This window comes from Myotis daubentonii, chromosome 11 (assembly GCF_963259705.1).
Source record: "Myotis daubentonii chromosome 11, mMyoDau2.1, whole genome shotgun sequence".
In the NCBI taxonomy this organism is placed as follows: Eukaryota; Metazoa; Chordata; class Mammalia; order Chiroptera; family Vespertilionidae; genus Myotis; species Myotis daubentonii.
Window position 1 is genome coordinate 43,958,918 of NC_081850.1, and position 19,453 is coordinate 43,978,370.

Genomic DNA, 19,453 nt, shown 5'->3' on the forward strand with positions numbered 1-19,453 from the left:
TATTCCTAGAATTCTCTTCATTATGAAATTAGCTCTATAACTCTGTATTGAAAAATGTTTTCCAAACATTTTTTGGGTTTTGTGTTATTTTATTTCTGTTTATTAACTCCTTGTTTTGCCATTTAACAGTACTTAATTTTCATGTACTTAGGAATTCTTTTACATTAAATTTTAGGAACTTTGTATTTTATATTTAAGCCTTTCCCACTTTAAGATTATTAAAATGTTTTATTTAGTACCTCTATATTGTTGCTTTATATGCTTAAATAAACCATGTGGAATTAATTTGGTATATGGGAGAAGTAGGGATCCAACTTCAGCCAGCTAGTTGCCTGAAACACCATTTATTTGATAATACATGCTTTTGCCCAGGAACTTGAAATGCTATTTTGATTTCATAAATTTCTATATTTGTATATATAGAATTTTATAAAGTCCTATGTGTGTTTTGGTCAATTTCTGGAATCTGTATTCTTTCTATGATATGTCTATATATAACTTCTACCAACACCAAGCTATTTTCAAATTTATTTATATAATTTGTGATCTAATAATTCTTATTACTTTCTTCTGAATCTGTGGTTGTGTCCCTTTTTTTGTAATTCAAGAAATTTGTTTTTACTTGTCCTGCCTGCCACAAGAAATAGTAAAGATGCTCTTTCCTCAGTATTATAAAATTTGAAGTTAGAAATTTTTCCATTTAATTCATTTGTATGCCTCACCCTGCTGTTGTAGTTGGGTTTTTGTTTTGTTTTGTTTTTGTCATCGTTTTAACTTCTGTCTCCAATAGAAATGAAGACTATTCTATCAGGCTTCTCTACCAAGATGATTAAGAAGTCACTCATTACCTTTCTTTTAGGCTAAATACTTTTAGTATATATATATATAGCCTCATGGAACATAATTTTCCAACAGAGTATTGTTGAAAATGTCATGGATTGACAGTGTTTCATCGGTCTTGAAAATAAACTTAAAGGCCAGTGCATAGGTTAACTAGGTTCTGGGGTTCCCTGTGTGTCCAGAAATACTCTGGTCCTTATTTTTTAACTAGTGGCCCAGTGCACAGATTTGTGCACATTGAAAGGAAATTATTCAGAAGAAGTATTTTAATATTGCTATTCGCCGTTTATAATGGAAGTGTCAACCAAATTCAGATTCGACAAAGACAGGTCAAAACACTCGTGTACAATTGGTGCCAGGAAGAGCTTTCTATGTATCATGCATGCGCAAGTCAGTTTAACCTTTTATAGATATAGAATAAACTTGCTTAATTAGACCTGCTTTCTGATTTAGCTAAACTTTTTCCAGCCCAGTGAAGCACCCCAACTTCTCTTTCAGGTAACTGTCAGTAAATATCAACACAAGGCGATTATTATTGTAGATCATGCAGGGAGAACAAAGGGTAAAATATTTAACTGCAGCAGTGTTTGACTATATTCTGCGCAGTGAGAAAACCTGAAGTCATTTTCAAGGTCCACCATTTCTTCTTTTCAGTCAGTTCAAGTTTCTAAACTTTATAAATGTCCATTTTCCGGCTAATGAAAAGAAAATAGGATTCTATCGAGTCTCCTATCTACCTACTCCAGGACTTCTGTGAGGGTCAAATGAGATGGGAAAATGCTTCACAGACATTTGGTTAAAGTTTGAAATGTTTGCACCTGGCTATAAAGCAAGTCATGTTCCTGGGCTGAAGAAACTCCAAGGAGGCTACTCACTAGGGAGAGGAAGCTGGGTGTTGCTATGTGACATCATTACCTGGCGCCCTCAGCCACCATTTCTGGGCTGGGCTGAGCTGTGGGCCACATTTTGTGCCATGGGGTCTAAGCAGCATTGGTTGCGATTTGGTGGGCTGTCTCTCCGGGGTGGTGGCAGGGCCTGTGTCCCACTTGGGGGAAGCCAAGTGTTGTTTTGTTGGCACCAGTTCTGCAGTGTCGTTTCTTTGTAAATGGCCAGCAGCTCCTGCATTGAGCGTCTGCCCCCGGTGGTCAGTGCACATCATAGAGACTGGTCGGATGGTTGGAGGGACATGTAGATGAGTTGTGAGATTGAGAAAGAAAAGCATATATGTAAGGCAGGTAGGAAAATTCCAGGGAAGGGGCAAGATGAGAGTTAATAGTAATTTATGTGATACATATATTTAAATATGTGTGTTTACATGTGTTTTTGTATAGATGTGATCAAATACTAATATAGTTCCCAAGATAAAATGAATGTGATAGTTTAATAGTAAACTTATGTCTCTGAGTTTGTAAGGTATTAAGATTTCTTTTAAAAATTCAGCATTAAAGATTGGTATAACTACAATTGAGTAATCTTGAATAAAGCAGTGCACATAGGTGCTTTTAAACAAGTAGGAGCAATTATTTTGTGAATATTCAGTTTTCTGATGATATATTTACTATAGAAATATGTTAATGACTTGACCCCATTAAGAAATGGTTTTAGAAGATCATAAGGGATTTCTTACATTACAATAGGAATAATTATTGATTTTTTTCTCACCTTTTTTAGGTCATAGAAAATGGAAGATTTGCAAAATACAAATATTTTACCCATGTCATGATCAATAAAACAGATATGTTAATGATAACCAAAAGGTAAATTTCTTTCTTATCTCAATGCCTTAATGTATATGTTACTTAAAGAAACCTCTGGTTGTACCTGCAATTGATGTCTCAACCAGAAGGAAGAATTGGGGAAGAAAAGCCTTTGAAGGGAGGATTAAATAGAATTATTATAGAATGCATTTTCATTGCTTTATTTTTTCCCTCCAAATGAAAGAAAACAAGAATTAATTTTAAAAGCCTCTTTCTGTTGTAGGTTGGTAAACATATTACATGGAGCCTCAGTAATAAAAGTGTTTATTCTGTAGTATTGATGACATGAAAGTTCCCCAAAATATTGGTTGATAATAGGTTCTGCAAATATTTTATATTTCTCATAAAATACCTTATATATTTGACTTTATATCTACTTTATTTTTTCTAATATAAGTATATTATGCTATAAATTCCCCACTAATATTGATTAAGCTGAAGCCCACAAATTTGGTTATGATCTATTTTCATTCTCATTGAGTTAAAAATATTTTTTTAATTTCATTTGAGATATTTTGACCCCTGGATTATTTAAAAGTATGCTAATTTTTAAACATTTAGAAATAGTCATATTTTTCTGTTAATTGGTTTCTAGTTTCATCATGATCTGAGAACAGACTTCATAAGATTTCAGTTCTTTTAAATTCATTAGGGTTTTTTATTACCCAGAATATAGTCTCAGTGAATGTTCTGTGTGCACTTGAAAAGAATGTGTATCCTGATATTATTATACTGTTGGATATAAGAGTCTAGATTTTCAAAGTGATTTTTTTTTTTTGCAGTGGGGTATTGTTTGTAACAAAAGGAACATTTGGACAGCTTACATGTGAGTGGCAGTACAGTTTTGATGAGTTTACCAAAGAGCCATTCATTGTTCATGGAAGAAGATTGCGAATTGAAGCAAAGGTACGTTGAATAGATTTTTTTAAAACTTGGAACTGAACATAGCGCATTGAGATAGTCCTCTTTACTTTTGTAAGTTTCCTCTCTTTTATAGATGTTGCTTTATCTTCCTATGGTTTTCCTTTATACCTGCTGTCTTACGCAGGTTTAAAGAAAAGAAAGGTAGGCCAAGAAGAAATATGCTGCACGTTGACAACAACATTCCTGGGTCCTTATTTTATATTCAGTAATAGAACCTTACCCTCTCACCGCTGTCCAAGACACCAAAATGAGAGAATCATTTGCATACCTCAAAATCCCTAGCAGTGCCATGGAGAATAGTTTTCCTTGAAAATCTCACAAAAGGACACTTGCAAAATAACAGGTGATAGTTGATAGTTCCTTCTCTTTTTATAGATATTCTTAGCCCATTCCTATCCCAATTCAGTTATAATCTTGAAGGCAGAGGCCATTTCTTTCTCTGTTTTGATTACCAGCAGCTAGCACGTTGCCTGGCATTGGGTGTTCATGTAAAATACAGTGAATTTCTAGTCATTTGGGAAATCAATAGAGACTCCATTGTAAGTTGTAATGATTGCACTGCCAGTGGTCAGCAAATTCATTAGTCAACAGAGACAAATATCAGCAGTACAACAATTGAAATTTCTTTTGAGAGCCAAATTTTTTAAACTTAAACTATATAGGTAGGTACATTGTTATTAACTTAATTAGGATACTCCTAAGGCTTAGAAAGAGCCACACTCAAGGGGCCAAAGAGCCGCAAATGGCTCGGGAGCCGCAGTTTGCCGACCACTGCACTAGGCATTGTAGGATGTAGTAGTATATAGGTATAGTAATATAGTAGGTATATGTGATAAAAAATAACATATGTGTAGGGCCCCTTTGGCACTGACTGTGTTGGGAAATATTGTGACTCAACCGAGGTAAGTTTTTTCTTGGTTATTTTTGTTCTGTTTTGATTTTGAGAGACTTAATTGACTCATGTAAAGTGAAAAGTCTTAAGTCTTTATCTTATAACTTAGATATGCTCAAATGATGTCATTAGCAATTATTCTCCCTGCCTTCCGTTCCTTTTTCCTGCTCCTCTTCTGCGCCACCCTCATCTCTAGGTTCTGCTTTCTTCAGTGGCAGCTTCATTCTCGAGTTGGCTATTTTTTGATGACAGGATGGCCAGGGAAGTTCCAGGCTTCTATCCTGGTAGCTCAGCAGAATGAAAGCTTCACAATGGGGCACCTTTGGTCACTTGCTTATTCCTAAATCAATCCCAGGAAGGAAGGGTCAGCTCTGTCTGAAGTGTTGGTGTGAGAGAAGGTGAGAAATAGTTACCCAGAGGAGATTCAGAAAGTGCTTAATGGAGTAGTGGCACTGGGCACAGGCAGGCAGAAGCAGCAAATGTCTTCTGGGCTGGCCTCCAGAGCAAAACTGTCCTTCCCTATACATAGCCAGTGAAGAGCATTTCTCCAATCTTACCACTCAGTTCAGAGAGTGGGGGGAGTGGACCAGACATTAGTTCCGGGGGATGTTAGACCAACATTTCCCATTGAGAATTTCTCTAATTCATTCAGAAAATGAAAGGCCCTGTGGCCACCTATGAAATAAAGAAGAGTGGCTGTTAGATCCTGTTCTAGCCTTTACTGCTTTCCTGGCTTTTTTCCCATTTTTTTTCCTCTTTCCATGAATAAACTTCTTATCTCCTTGATTTCGCCCCCTCCCCCCCGCCCCTTCTACCTATTCTTGAGACATTGTATTAGTAGTCATCCTTTTTTAAAAAAAATAAAAGAATCTGATTTCTTTTGGAGTCTATATTTGCATGGATATTGGAATGACTTAAAGGATTTGTTAGACTAGTAAAAACCTCCACATTGCCTCTTCTATGACCCTACCCTTAGTTAATAGCAGTTAAACACCAACCTCCTCCTCAAGAATTCCATTTCTGTTTGTCCCTCTAATATTTAGTATGTATATGAGGCAGTTCTCCCCACAGACACTGAACAGAATACTGAAGGAGTGCAAAATTTGGAAGACTGTCATATAGGATCTTGGACCCACCCTGATTTCTTTGATCTTTAGCTATATTCTTATTCAATGAGTGGTTTAAAATGTCAGAAGTTACATGGATACATACAGACATGCACACACACCCATAATCATGTGCATGTATGTATGCATGTACACACATATGTATATATCATTTTTGAGCTAAAATCATCATTATTCCATGGCCAGATATCAAGAACCACCGAAAAGTTTTTTGGAGGGAAAAACAGTGGCACTCCTCCTAAACTTACCTCCCTCCCATCCTTTGTGTAAACCCTTTATGGCTTTAGCTATAACATCACACCTAAGGCGTTTTAACTTAGGTTTAGTGATAATGGATGTGTTAATGTTTAGTCTTTTCTTTCTTCTATTTGTCTTTGATTCTTCTTGATTTCCCATTCTTGGCTTTTTTTTTAAGGTGTGTGATTTGTGTAAAATGGACGCTTGAAGCACCAGTTTTTAAAACTACATGTCATTTCTTTATCATATTTCTACAACTGATTTTTCATTTTTAATGAAGTCACTTATTCTGTTTATAGGAACGAGTGAAGTCTGTATTCCATGCCAAAGAGTTTGGAAAAATAATTAACTTCAAGACCGCAGAAGATGCTAGGGTAAATATAACGGTTCTCTTATGAAAACAGCATCTTTGCTTTTCATAGTCCTGGAAGCTGGGCTGTTTCTAAGGCAGACAAGTTTTGTTTGTTTTTAATTATGTTCTTCTGCTTTGACTGTTTTAATATATGTGACTAGATAATATTTCGCCAAAACTGCTTTTCATTAGATTGAATTCAACACACCTACTTGTTTTTTGTGTCAAATGGCGCCATCTGATTTTAAATCCTAACTGTAATACTTGTGAAAAAGTCAAACGAAAGAAGTTATTTCATTCTAATGCTAATCTACCAGCTCCAGCAGGAACGGATGCCCCACATTGTAGATTTCTCCTCTGTGTAGCTATGGTGATTTACAAACAATTGCTATAGCCTGGCACATAGCAGAAGGAGCCAAGCCTGTAGTCAGAAAATCCAGGTCTGAAGACAGGTTCTGATCCTTCTTGACTGTGGTACCTTGGGGAAGTCGTTTAACCTCAGTTGCCGAAAAATATGAATTATGTGAGCTGAAAAGCGCTGTGCATACGTTAGGGGTTATGGCAGTTACAAGGAGGTGTACTGTCAAAAAAAGGAAGACTACAGACTGATTATCTGTCTTGTTAATCAAACTAAGATGCTATTTCTGATACTGAATTGTACTCACTGTGTCATGAAATTTATAAGAACACAAGGCTCCTTTACTGAATCCCTGGGCCTCCTGCCCTCATACTGCATTGGTCCTGACTGGGTGTGACTACTTACCGGTTCACTCTCACATCTGGGCCCCAAACTAGGAACCTCAGACCATTTAGCATGTGCCGTGCAATTTTCCATCCAGCCATTGGGATACAAGGCCACACTGGCATACTACCAGTAGATAACTGAAAGGGTCAAGTTACAAAGAAAGAGGAAGAAAGTGACTAGAGCCTCGATATGTGTGTTGCCTGGAACAGGGAGACAGACTAGAGAATGAAAAGTGTGACTTTGAGGCCATCTTTCACATTGTTGAAGAGCATTACCACCTATTTCAGTTGCTCTGCAATACGTTTTCCATGTAATCTCTGTCACCATGTTTTTTTGTCCCAGAAGGTTTGTTTTTAATCTTCCAGCTCTGCTGGAAACATCCAGAAAAGGCTACTGAGCTCAGTTCTCCTTCTCTCCTCATCCTAGAGCTATTCCCACTAGGTTCTTACTAAGGTAAAGAAGCACAGATACCTCTGCCAAAGTGTTTCATAGTGGGATGACCCAGTGTCACCTCCAAGGCTTTTATCAGTCACACAAGCCCAATGATTATAGACATTATTGATAGAAAGGTTTGCATTACATATGTGTTTTATGTTTGTGATTTCAAACCTTTTCAAAATAGAAAATACTATATTATGAGAACACCTAAAGTGCTCAAGAATGTTGCTATGCTACTCCTACCCACTGTAGAATATGTACTTACTCTTAATCAGAAGAATACTGTATCTGGAATAATGAAGGTTTATGGGACAGAATTGGCATAGGTTGGAAGGAGTTTTGCATACGTAATTTGCACACTGTGCCTGAGTTAGCCCAGCTGCCAAATTACCCTTTCTCTCAGGATGGTTTATTTTACTTTTCTTATTCTAAAGATGAACATGCCAGTTCAGTGACCTTAAAACAACATTATTCTTACTGTTAAATAAAAAATCAGTGCCATTGACCCTGAGTCATCTGAGCCATTTAAGTGAGTAAATGATCTCTTACATAAGATAAATTGAATTATTGGCTATGATTATACACCTAACTAAACTGAGAAGCCCACTTCTATATTTCCATTCAGTACATTTTGAGTTTCATTACAAGTTCATAGAAGTAAGCATATGTTGTTTTATTTCCTCACAACAGTGGATCCTCACAAAGCTAGAAGAAGCAAGAGAGCCTTCCCCAACCCTCTGACAGAGAACACTACCAGAAGACACAGTGATTAATCCTTACAGCTTCTACCATGTACCTTCCTAAACCTGTTTGGGAACCATAGTACAGAAGTAATTTTAAGTACATAAAATATATATGTGTGTGTATCGGTTAGAATCAGGTAAAACAGCTATGTAATTAAAATATTTCAACTCCTCTGGTTTTCTAACTTGAATCATGCATTGGTTTAAAATTCTAATTATTTTATAAGAGAAACATTTTTTAAATATTTGCTCCAGGTGATTCTCTGCACTGGTGGAGAAATTGCCCATAATTAGCCTTCATATGGAGCTAAGATTAATGTTCCGAGTTTACACTTTAAACTTCTCTCATGCTTACTTCCAACTCTCTGAATAAGTGATGGGAGTGATCAAATCAATAATCAAATCAAACATTGCCTCAGTGGTATCAAGAGAACTTTAGTGGTGATTTCTTTAGAAACATGTTCTTCTTACAGATAAATATTTTGATATTATTTTCCTTATTTTTATAAAGGATAGGTTTGAACTGTACTTCAAATACACAGCATGAATATAAAAAACAATCTTTTTATATATAATACAGATTGAATATCCTTTCTAGCCTCATCTTAAGAAAGGCTTGTAAAATGAATGTCATAACCCAAAAGAGAAAGCCCTCCTCAGAACTCTGATGCCTTAGAAATAGTTCCTCAAGCCATCTCCATGGGATCTACTTGGTTTGCCCAGCTCACATTTTTGATAGATTGCCACTTTAAAGGAAAATTCCTGAAGCCTTAACAATGCCCACTTTCTACTCACTGCTAATGATGAAATAAACAAAATTCCCACCATCTTAAATAGGAGTTATGCTTCAGACCAGATAACCCCTCTCACAATATAGGAATGCACCATACAGTCTAACCCAGGAACCTGTCCTGTTGGTAACAGATTGAAAATTTACAGTTTGCTTTCTCTATAGTTATTCAAATGAGAATCATTCTTTCAAATGTATAGCTCAGGGGTCCTCAAACTTTTTAAACAGGGGACCAGTTCACTGTCCCTCAGACCATTGGAGGGCCGGACTATAGTTTTAAAAAAAAAAACTATGAACAAATTCCTATGCACACTGCACATATCTTATTTTGAAGTAAAAAAACAAAACGGGAACTACAATATTTGTATTTGCATGTGGCCTGCGGGCCGTAGTTTGAGGACCCCTGGTATAGCTCATCAGAACAAAAATCATTAGTAAAAATAAGGTCATGGGTTTTTTTCCTTGGTTTTTGTTCAAACACCTTAATATGAATGGGCTTTCTCAAGTGAAAGAAGATGAGTGTGTGATTGTGAACCATGAAAAGAATGATACAGCATCTTAGTTATTAAATAATACAGATTTGATGCATGTTGTATGTGCCATGAAATTCTTATAAACTGTTTTTTGGACTAGAGACTTGTGAAATGCTCCTAAGGTTCCTCAAACCCTTTGCTTTGTTGTAAAAGCTAAAATAAACAGCATGCCAGACCGTAATTATATGTATTCCTGACCAAATCCTGCTACTCACTATTATTGATTTTCCTCTTATTATAAAAATGCATTGTTTATTATCAATAATTTCCTCCAGAATGTGTTTTTTTCTTTGCTGAACATAAATTGAATCGAAAGATGACAAATTTCTAGTCACCTGATACTGTGTGATCCCTTGATGGCACATTTTCTCTGTTGCTGAGCTCTTCCGATTCTGCAGACATTACAATTAAACCTGAGAGCAGAGGTAGTCAGAAAATCCAGCAGGTTGTCCTCCTCCGCAGTGTTGCTCTCCCGGAGTTCCATTCAGTGCCATTAGCCAAGTACCTCATTACCTACTCCAGTCTCATGATTTTATTCTCAGAAAAACAAAAAGGCAGGCCCATAACTCCTTGGTTGGCCCATGATAAAGGGCAAAAGCCTGAAAGACTAGCAGAGAGAGTCTTCTGGTGCCCTCAGGAGGCCAGCAGGAGTGGGTCCTGTAACTATCGCCCTTTGCAGAGCCAGTACGCCTCTTCTGTTCCCTCACCAAGAGGAACCTCCAAATGTCTTTTCTTACTCTTTCTCACCAGTCCTCTACCTGTCAGTACCTCCTGTCCCTTCTTCTGTTTCTAAAGTAGAAAGACCTACAGTGTCAAGAGCAGTAGTTTTTCAATTGTCTTAGGTTGTTCTCATTGAAACAGTAGATCTGATGCATCATCTTTTTAGCGTTAACACATTACAATTATGTATTTGATTCTGTATTCTTTTTCTTGAATGTAACAGAGTCTATAATCTTATTATATTTGAAAACAGTGCCCTGAATTATACTTTACTACACTTAATGTCTTTCTATTTGAAAACTTTAACTTTGTTGTTCGATAGTTTGAAGTTTTTAAGCTTGTTGAGAATGTTAAGCTTGTTGTTTAGTAGTTGCTATGAAATGAGGTCCTGAGTTTTAAGTCAGTTCTTTCTTTGTATTAGGTGTCAGCTGTGGCTCCAGGACCTCAATGCTAGTCCAGCATATATTCTGGTCCATGATTGTTGTGTAAAACCCAAGGCCGAGTTTGGTTTCCTGCCAACTCTTCTCCAGAAAGCTGTGATTATTAGAAATAGCAATGTTGATTTCTGGTACAAAAAGAAGCTTGTGATTTCCTCATTTCTATAAAATACTTTCTGAACCAAAGAACATGTGCACGTCTCCAAAGGCTCCCCTATTACAGTGTGAATGTCAGTTGCTCCTTCCCAAGTGAGACCGGGTGGTTTTTCCCATCATCTGTATATACAGCTGAGTTACTTTCTGGTCCCTTCCCTGGCCCTTTTCTCCTCTACAGTCCTAATCCATTCCAACTATCCTGTGGCCTCAAATTAGTAAGAAATTTTTATTAACTTTTTCTATCATAATTATTTCTCTCATTTTTTTTCTGATGGGGGTAGCGGTGATATTATCCCAGTGAACACATATGCACCCATGGAAATATCCTCTAAGGAGCGTCCTATTTCTGTCTGGTAAACAATGAGGAGACACAGTGCTGACTTTTCTGCACCTTAGTTATCCAGTCATCCATTGACCCTTCAGGCCAAGCCAGAGCCCCTGTACAAGGAAGACTGGGAGAAGGTACTGGGTCAGTTTGCCGGTAGAAGTTGGAAGGTGTGTGCTGAACACCATGAAAGTGGAAGTAGCCATGTAGGGTGGGTGTTTTGTGTGCCAGCCAACACCATTCAGAGAAATCTGTTTTAGGTTCCAGGGCCATTACTTTTTACCTTTTCTCAAGATCAACCAACATCCTCAAGGGCACTGTTTTTCAAACTATAAGTCTTGACCCATTAGTGGTCCATGAAATCAGTCTAACAGCTCAAGCCCTGAATATTTCAAAAGTGGAATAGAAAAGAAGAGAGCTGTGCATGGAGCAAGATCAAACATTGTTAAATACTCTATATACTGTGTGTGTATACTAGGTCACAATATAAAATGTTATTTCCTATTGTGAATTGCAGTTTAAAGAAACACAAAACTAAAACAAAAATGAAAACCTTGAGGCCATTGCAAGTGGAAGTGCAGGCTGGCCAGTGATTGTTGAAACATTCAGACTGTGTGGAGCCTGACTTCATATAGGCTCAGAGAGCCACCACTCAGGGAGTCTGCAGATTGTGAGTGCTCTTGATCTCTAGAGTGAGAAGATGGGATAGCTCTTGTTTTGGTTTATAAAATGTTTTCCTTTCATGGTGTGTAAAACCAGGCATCAGTGGGACCACAAACAGTGCCCCAAAAGGCCACAGGATATTAACTTGATGCATTTCAGCCTGCCTCCTACTAAGCATTTTACTAGGAGTGGAGACAGAGGTTCTCCTTTGAATTTGCTTCAACTACCTTCTCTCGGATTCATCATACAGGTAGCAAAGGCCCTTAAAAATAGGGAGCTAGTATACATAGGTTACATTCTTCCGGGGCCAAACTGCTCATTCATTGGAGGGTGCTATAAAAATGCCAATGCAATTTAGCTGAAAATAATTACATTTCCTCATTTCTGTGGGATTCAAGAGGGAAATGTAGATAACCTGCATTCCTTATGCAGTATTCAATACACAATTTATTCATCCTGATTTTCTTCGGTGCTACCCTGTTTATCACTTAAAGCTCCTTTCCATATTCTTAAGGGAAGCATTTACCCTCTTGGCCACACCTTTGAAATGATGCCTTCCTGCTAATGCTAACCTAATCAAGTGGGCATTAATCTGTTAAATTTCTTATGATTCTTGTTATCTACATTTTTGATAATTGGCTGTTAGTGCAGCTATTAGTGCAGACTTTCCCCCCGTACTTTTCTGCCACAATTGGTATAAAGTAGTACTTGTTTCAGGGCTCTCCTTCAAGCAGCTCAGCACACGTACTGAGAAGATACTGGGTCTTATGTGATTTGTTGCCTTTGAGTTGGCTCTGACTCCTGGCGACTCTGAATGAGTGATGTCCACAGTGTCCTGTCCTCGGCAGCCCTGCTCAGCTCCTGTAGACTCCTGGCTATGGCTTCTTTTATGCAGTCAATCCACCTACTTGTTCTTCCTCTTTTCCTGCTGCCTTCTGTTTTCCCCAGCATCATTGTTTTTTCCAAAGAATCCTGCCTTCTCATGATGTGCCCAAAGTAGGACAGTCCTACACTATTACAAACCTCCTTCATGTTTCTTTACTTGAAACAATTTTTACTTTATTGCCTCCTTTGTAAAATAAATTGTTCTATATTGTTTTTTCAAAGTTTTACTTTAGAATTACAAATTCATTCTTTTTTAAAAAGCATTATGACAGTTTCCAAAAAAGATAATTTTGGTTACCCGAAGAGCTCTATGAGAGGTGTAACTTCAAATTTTATCGATTGATAGGAGTGTTTAAATTCTTTTTACTTTATACAAATACAAATTATATTATAGTTTAACACCTGCTATGATAGACTTCTGTCAACCTGTCACTGAGCACCATTCATTTAGTATTGCTCTGCTCCCTTGATAATGTGTTTCTCCTAAGGGTGTCCTTGCAACAAGAGACCCTGTGTGAGTGATATAATAAAAAGTCTAATAATCATAACTGTACTTAAAGTAGAATATGTTGGAAAACCTCAACATTTCTTAATATGCTATCATACCACCAGCATCCCATTGGCTACCCCAAGGTTACCAATTTGGGGACTGAAAAACATCCAAGTGAAAATGTAGATGACATTGAAATGGCAATAATTTCATATCCATACTCACAAACTATCAGAAATTGTACCTGGGGCTTGTTGCAAGGTCAGGTAGATTGATTGTCACAGACTTTTTTAAATAGTCATATCTGGATGTAAATATGTATATTACATATAAAAATGAATTTTTCAGGGAATGTGCACTTTAAAACTTATTAATTTTTGTATTAGTCAAATAGTGCTTCTTTGGAATGCTTATTCTTTGGTAAAATACAGTCATTGATGGTGATAATTTGTTTATTAAATGGCTCTTTCTGTATCTGCAGTATTTCCTTCACTCTTGTGTTCCTTATCCTTTTATGTGGGCTCCTGGTCCGATTGCCTGTTACACAGTCTCTGCTTTGCTTTTGTGCATTCTGATAAGATAGTTTATAAACACAAATGTTTACAATGAAGTTCTTCCTTTTGAAATTGATGTCTTTTTCTCCCCTTTGGTTGGCTATGCTCACCAATGACTAATTTTTCTAAACAATAATTATTTCTTGCTATTGGTAGGATTAAATTACTTGGTCAGGTGATTGCCCGGTTTAATTATGTATATCATTTTTAAATAAATTAAGTCAAATAAAGATTTCTGGTTTTTCAGTCCTCCTCTGTTTTTCCTTAACTGGATCGAACTAGAAATATTACCAATAATCTTTTCCTTGCCTAACTAAACCCTACCCTCTTTGGGGCCTAAATAAGTGTGGACATCTAACAGATTGCCAAGGTCCTGATTTTTCAGTCAAAGCCAGCGACAGCATCCAGCCCAGCATGATTGTTGCTGGCTAAAAGCTTGAAAGCATCAAGACTGTGCCTCTCAACCTCAGAAAACTTCAAATGGCTCATTTCCGCAGTAAGTAATGAGTATCTTCTGAAAGAAGGGTTAGGAGGGTATTTTCTTCCTGCAGAATTAACATTCACAGAAATAGTTAATTCACCTTTGATATGGAGAGTTCAGCCTTTTCCTTAAGAAGATTCTTCACTACCTTTGGTTATGATTTATTTGACAGCCCTCCTGCAATTACAAGTTATCAAAAGCCATCATCTTCTCGCATGCTTTGTCAGCCAAAGGTAAGTTAAAAATAACAATAACTTGATGCTAGAACGTGCCTTAAATTTTTTGAATTCCCCTCATTACTGATTCTTTTGAGCCCTTTTCCTGTTAGTTGGGCGATCAGAAGCAGTTCATGATGTTTAGTGCATGGTGCCCACCCCCCTCCCTGTACCCAGCGTTGTCTTGCTTCTTGTTTCTGTTTCTAGATATCCTTAAGAGCTATTTTCCCATCTTTGTTCTCTCATGCAAATTTCCCTGGTTATTTCTGGGCCTTTACTATTCCAGATAAAACTTTTACATCAGTTTCTCAGGTTTCACAAAAACTGTTGCATTTGCATTCATTTCTTGAAGTTTATAAAGCTTAATGTTGCGACAGTAGGATCACTTGCTATCAGCATAATTCCTGTCTCTCCCAACATTGATGCTCTTGCCTTTAATAGCCTCCCACTTGGAAGAGCTCCAGCAGAATGAGAACCCGGCTGCCCTAACTGCTGATAGAAGGCTTAGTACTGTTCCAGGAACACCGACACACTGTTCCACAGCACACCTCACTAATCTGGGTATGTCTTGTAGACTGATTGGAGATAGTACGTGTGATACCCTAAACCCCACCTGATGTGCTTGTGTGTGTGTGTATGTGTGCGCACACACACACACACACACACACACACACCTTCAAGTAAAAAGCAGAAATATCTTGGGCCTTTGGTGTGAAGTACTCTGCACTTTCCAGGCGACTCTGCTTCTTCTTTTCTAAGCCAGCTAGTCAGGGAATTCCGACATTAACATGATGAATGAATGCAGGCTTGCCCTGAAAAGGAGCAGAATACACCACCTCAAAATATGCCTCTTTGGCCTAAGGATTTTTTGAGCTGATTATTTTTAAGAAACTGTAAACACAGCTCTGAAAACCTAGTAGAAGTTATCCTTTTGTAAGAGAAATTTACATTTAGAAGAGAAATCTCATTTTTAAAGGTGTCTCCCTCTGTACCTGGAGGAGGATGACTCTAAATCAAGAAACTCTTACCAGTGGAGAAGGCTCCAACTTAAATCCGCGTAACAACCTCACCCTTGTTTACTGTGCTTTTCCCAGTAACCTCCCTTAACTGGTCTCCCCCCTGCCCCCACAGCCTCCACCATCCCCCGGCCAATATCTTTCTTGTGTCTTTAGCTGAAGAAAGTAAGGAGATGGCTTGGGCCATTTTCGGGGAGTTAATTTTCCCAGGTATCTCTCATGTATAAAGGAGTTATAGGTAGATCAACCTATATATAGCACAGGGGTACATTATTAAACTTCTGTTTTTTTCCTGTTAATCTTTTATTAGGCAGGGATGGGGTCTCAGTCAAGACCTAAAAGGGTAGGGGGGGAATCATTTTTCCTCACATACAGTTTGGCAACTCATGAGGGGACCTGCTGAGACGCCACTTTTGCTCTGGAGCCTGCAGACAGGACCCTGGAACACTGGCAGAAGCAGCCCAGGATAAGAAGTCTGCTCTCCCGAATCTCTGTACTGCCCCATGGAGAGAGGACGGGAAAAATCATCTGCCCGTTCCTTCCCATCATTTAGGTAAGCAGGAAACAATATTTGTATGAACTAGTCCCTTGGGTATAGATGTTGGTAAAGATTTTATTATACGCTCGTTTTCTATTGATCTCTCCCCTCCCAGAGATGTTTTCTGTTATCTCTGTCATTTGTGTTGTTTGTCATAAGGAGGAAAACCATAGGCCAGATGAGGTTTTCCTCCTGTCTTAATCTATGTCTTAAGAACTTGGCCTTTTGACCAGTTCAAGAATACTCTGTGGCCTCCACCAGCCGGAAGATGCCAGTATGGGCTTGTCTCTAGCAGCCAACCGAATAGGCTGGGAATCAGACACACAACATGGTAAGCAGCATCCTCTTGGTCCCACAGTGCCAGCTCTCAGGAGAGTTTACAACGTCTTATGGGGTCCCGGTCCACAATGGCCCTTTTTGTCTCTGGGAGTGAACTTTTGGATTTTGTGAGGACTGCATCTTTTGCAACCTCTTTAGGAATGCCTCTTGTGTCCATGGTTAAGTCATAAAAAGGCTTAATGGTTTGAGTTGCTGTTGAAATTAATATACCATCAAAGATCCTATTTATCAATGGCTAGGCAATGGATCCTTTAAATTGAAGAAACTTCTATAGTTAAAATTCTAATGTTTTAGAGAGCTTGCTTTCTAAACATTTGTACCTATGAAATGAACAAATTGAAAATAGGACATGAAAGGATATGGCATCCAACTTTAGGGACTTTCATAACAAGATGAAATTACACTTTCAGAAGATCCTACAAGATTTAGAATAGAGAGAGATCAGTGGCCATTCACAAGCCCACTCACAGGAGCCTTGATGGGATGCTCAGGGGTGTTCATCCCACCCATGATTATACTGTAGGTAGCAGACAAGCCAGGCAGCTCCTAGGGAAACACCCTCACAGAGGAAACAGAGGACCGGAATGTCTCCCAGACCCTCCTACAAATCATCAGGAAATGGATCAGCTGGAAGGCAATGTTCAGGGACTGGTAGAAACCAATGTTTGTAGACATTGTAAAAGATTGGGTCACTGCTAACAGAATTGTCCTGCCCTTAAGAAGAGGAAAAAATTAAAGGGTAATAATGCTAGATACCTAATACTTGGAAATACACCTGATTTATGGTTAAAATTTTGTAACAGTAGCAATAAGGTCTCTGTGTGTGTCTGTCTATACATTTATGTACGTCTATATATGTATATTGTCAATGTGTCATATTTTTCTACCTCCAGATGGTATGGCAAAATTAATTTGTAAAATAGTTCTATTCATTTGGCTTAAAAATGTGCACTTATATGAAATAAGTATTTCTAGACTCTCAGAAATATGGAAACAAACCCAAACAGTTTCTAATATAATTATCTGGGGAAATATTCTATAAATTAAGTTGGTTTAAATCAAATGAGCATGTGTTCAGATCTCTCAGAATTGGATATAATGCAGACATACAACTTTTATTCCACCAATGTTTATTAGTCAAATAGGAAATAACACCAAAACTCCTTAGAGAAAACTGGATACTTTCTTTGTGGTTTTGAGATGTAAATTTTCTACCCCCATCTTCTTTAGGACCTAAGAGCCAACTCTTTGAAATACAAATTTCCTTTTCATCTGAAGAAAAAAAAACTAGAAATTTTCAGGAATAATCTAAATATGATTTTTAAGACCAAGTGAATTAAATAGATGTAAGTGCAATGAACTTTAAATAATTAGAAAGTTTCAAAACACATGTCTACTTAAAAATAGCTTCCAAATCTGTTTGGTAACTTGAACCCTTAAAATTTTGCTATGTTAAATGATGGAAATTCATTCAATATGTAGATCACTTTCAAATAAGATAAAGTACTAAAACATGAATTACTGAATATAGTTTCATCTACTCTTGGCTTCTTATTACAAAGAAACTAAACATTTCTGGGTCTGTGAGTAAACATGTCTTGTGCCACATTGAAAATTGTACTACGAAGAAGCATATGCTTCAAGAAATTAGGAAATGCTAAGAAATTTGCCAATTTACATAATGGTGTGTAGCAGTTCAAAATTGCTAACTTCTTGGTTTTCAATAGAAATTAAGATTTCAAAGGTTGGGAATTATAATTATTATATGTAATTAAAACTGTAGAATGAGTAAGGGCAACATCTCTGTATGCATGGAAAGTAAGATGTGTTTTTGGTTAAAAAATGTACCAGGTACAGAGATGAATTTTTGTTAAGGGAACGAGAGTAATTTTTCCTGAAGTACAACCAGCTGTATCAAAATTGCAAAGAGGAGGATAAAGGACAAAATAATGGATTATAGAAAGTTTGGAAGTGAGAGAGGGAACCTTGTGTTATTAAGGTAGCTAAAGTGGGATTAATTTATTATAAGGGTTTAAAGATAAGCTTTAATATTAGTAGTGTACTTAATGTAAAACTGAAACTTTATTTTCTTCCATCTGCTCACAGGATTGTCTTGGACTATTGGTCTGCTCCTGATAAAAGATTGTGAAGGGTTTTCCACTTTTAGGTAATTTGCCTAAGAAAGCAAAGATTTTGTGTTTTACTAAAATAACTAGAAGCCCGGCACACGAAATTCGTGCATTGGACTGGGGGGGGGGTGTCCCTGGGGGGGGGGGTGTCCCTCAGCCCGGCCTGCACCCTCTCCAATCCAGGGCCCTCAGGGGATGTCCAACTGCTGGTCAGTCAGACATCCAGGACCACTGGCTCCTAACCACTCACCTGACTGCCTGCCTAATGCCCCCAACTGCCCTCCCCTGCTGGCCTGGTCGTCCCCAACTGCCCTCCCCTGCTGGCCTGGTCGTCCCCAACTGCCCTCCCCTGCCAGCCTGGTCGCCCCTAACTGCTCTTCCCTGCCAGACTGATTGCCCCTAACTGCCTCTGCCTCGGCACCCACCACCATGGCTTTGTCCAGAAGGAAGTCAGACGTCCGGAAGATGGCCAGTCGACCGGTCTAATTAGCATATTACCCTTTTATTAGTATAGATTGTGTGCTTCATGTTATCTTTATCACCCGGTTTTTGATTACTTAAGAAAACCAAGTCTTCTCAATAATAAGAGCTAAGTTTTGCTCACAACTGTGTAACTTTCTGTATTTGCCTTTAAAATATTTTATTGTCACTTTGGTTAAATAGGTAATTAAGTATCCTATATAACAAAAGCCTAAAATGCAAATTGTCCTCTCCACCAGGAGTTTGATAGCTTGCTATGACGTGCACTAACCACTAGGGGGCAGCGCGGAACAAGGCAGGCTTCGGGATGCAGCGCTGGAGGCACTGCCAGCCCTGATGGGCCCTGACGAGATCGGGACTGAGGTGGGATGGTGGATCAGGTGAGTGGGCGGTGCCAGGCCAAGGCAGGTATGAGTGGGGGCCTGATTGCCCCACGGACGGCAACCAGCAGCAGTGGCAGCAGGGGGCCGGGCCACCACTCAACTCCCAGGTACTGAGGGAGCCGGGTGGGGGGGGCCCAGCCTCGATCAATTGCCCTGCAGGTGGCAACCAGCAGCAATGGCCAGCAGGCCCTGATCGCCTGATCGGGGCTGGGCCCCGGACTGGGATGGGGAACTGGGGTGGGTGGCAGTGACCAACTTCCCATG

General features: G+C 38.4%; 1 protein-coding gene and 2 long non-coding RNA genes across 5 annotated transcripts in view; 2 read left to right on the top strand and 1 right to left on the bottom strand.

Moving 5' to 3' along the window:
* The window catches only part of VPS13A (vacuolar protein sorting 13 homolog A), a 206,911-nt gene extending 193,054 nt beyond the window's left edge, over positions 1-13,857 (top strand). For 2 of the 3 annotated variants that reach the window (XM_059656963.1, XM_059656964.1), the window contains 4 exons: positions 2,512-2,597; positions 3,380-3,503; positions 6,077-6,151; positions 8,003-13,857. In XM_059656963.1, coding sequence (XP_059512946.1) covers positions 2,512-2,597; positions 3,380-3,503; positions 6,077-6,151; positions 8,003-8,053 — 336 coding nt within the window. In that variant the 3' untranslated portion in view covers positions 8,054-13,857. Of the gene's footprint in view, positions 1-2,511; positions 2,598-3,379; positions 3,504-6,076; positions 6,152-8,002 lie in introns of those variants that run through there. The other variant, XR_009447628.1, reaches the window with a different exon arrangement.
* LOC132212018 (uncharacterized) lies at positions 1,590-11,791 on the bottom strand. The gene is made up of 2 exons (XR_009447634.1): positions 9,247-11,791; positions 1,590-9,030 (listed from the first exon to the last, which is right to left on the bottom strand). It is a non-coding gene; the product is annotated as an uncharacterized LOC132212018 (long non-coding RNA).
* A 1,783-nt stretch (positions 13,858-15,640) lies between the features above and the next one.
* LOC132212017 (uncharacterized) lies at positions 15,641-19,264 on the top strand. Its single transcript, XR_009447633.1, has 3 exons — positions 15,641-16,189; positions 18,304-18,364; positions 19,046-19,264. It is a non-coding gene; the product is annotated as an uncharacterized LOC132212017 (long non-coding RNA).
* Positions 19,265-19,453: the final 189 nt, after the last annotated feature.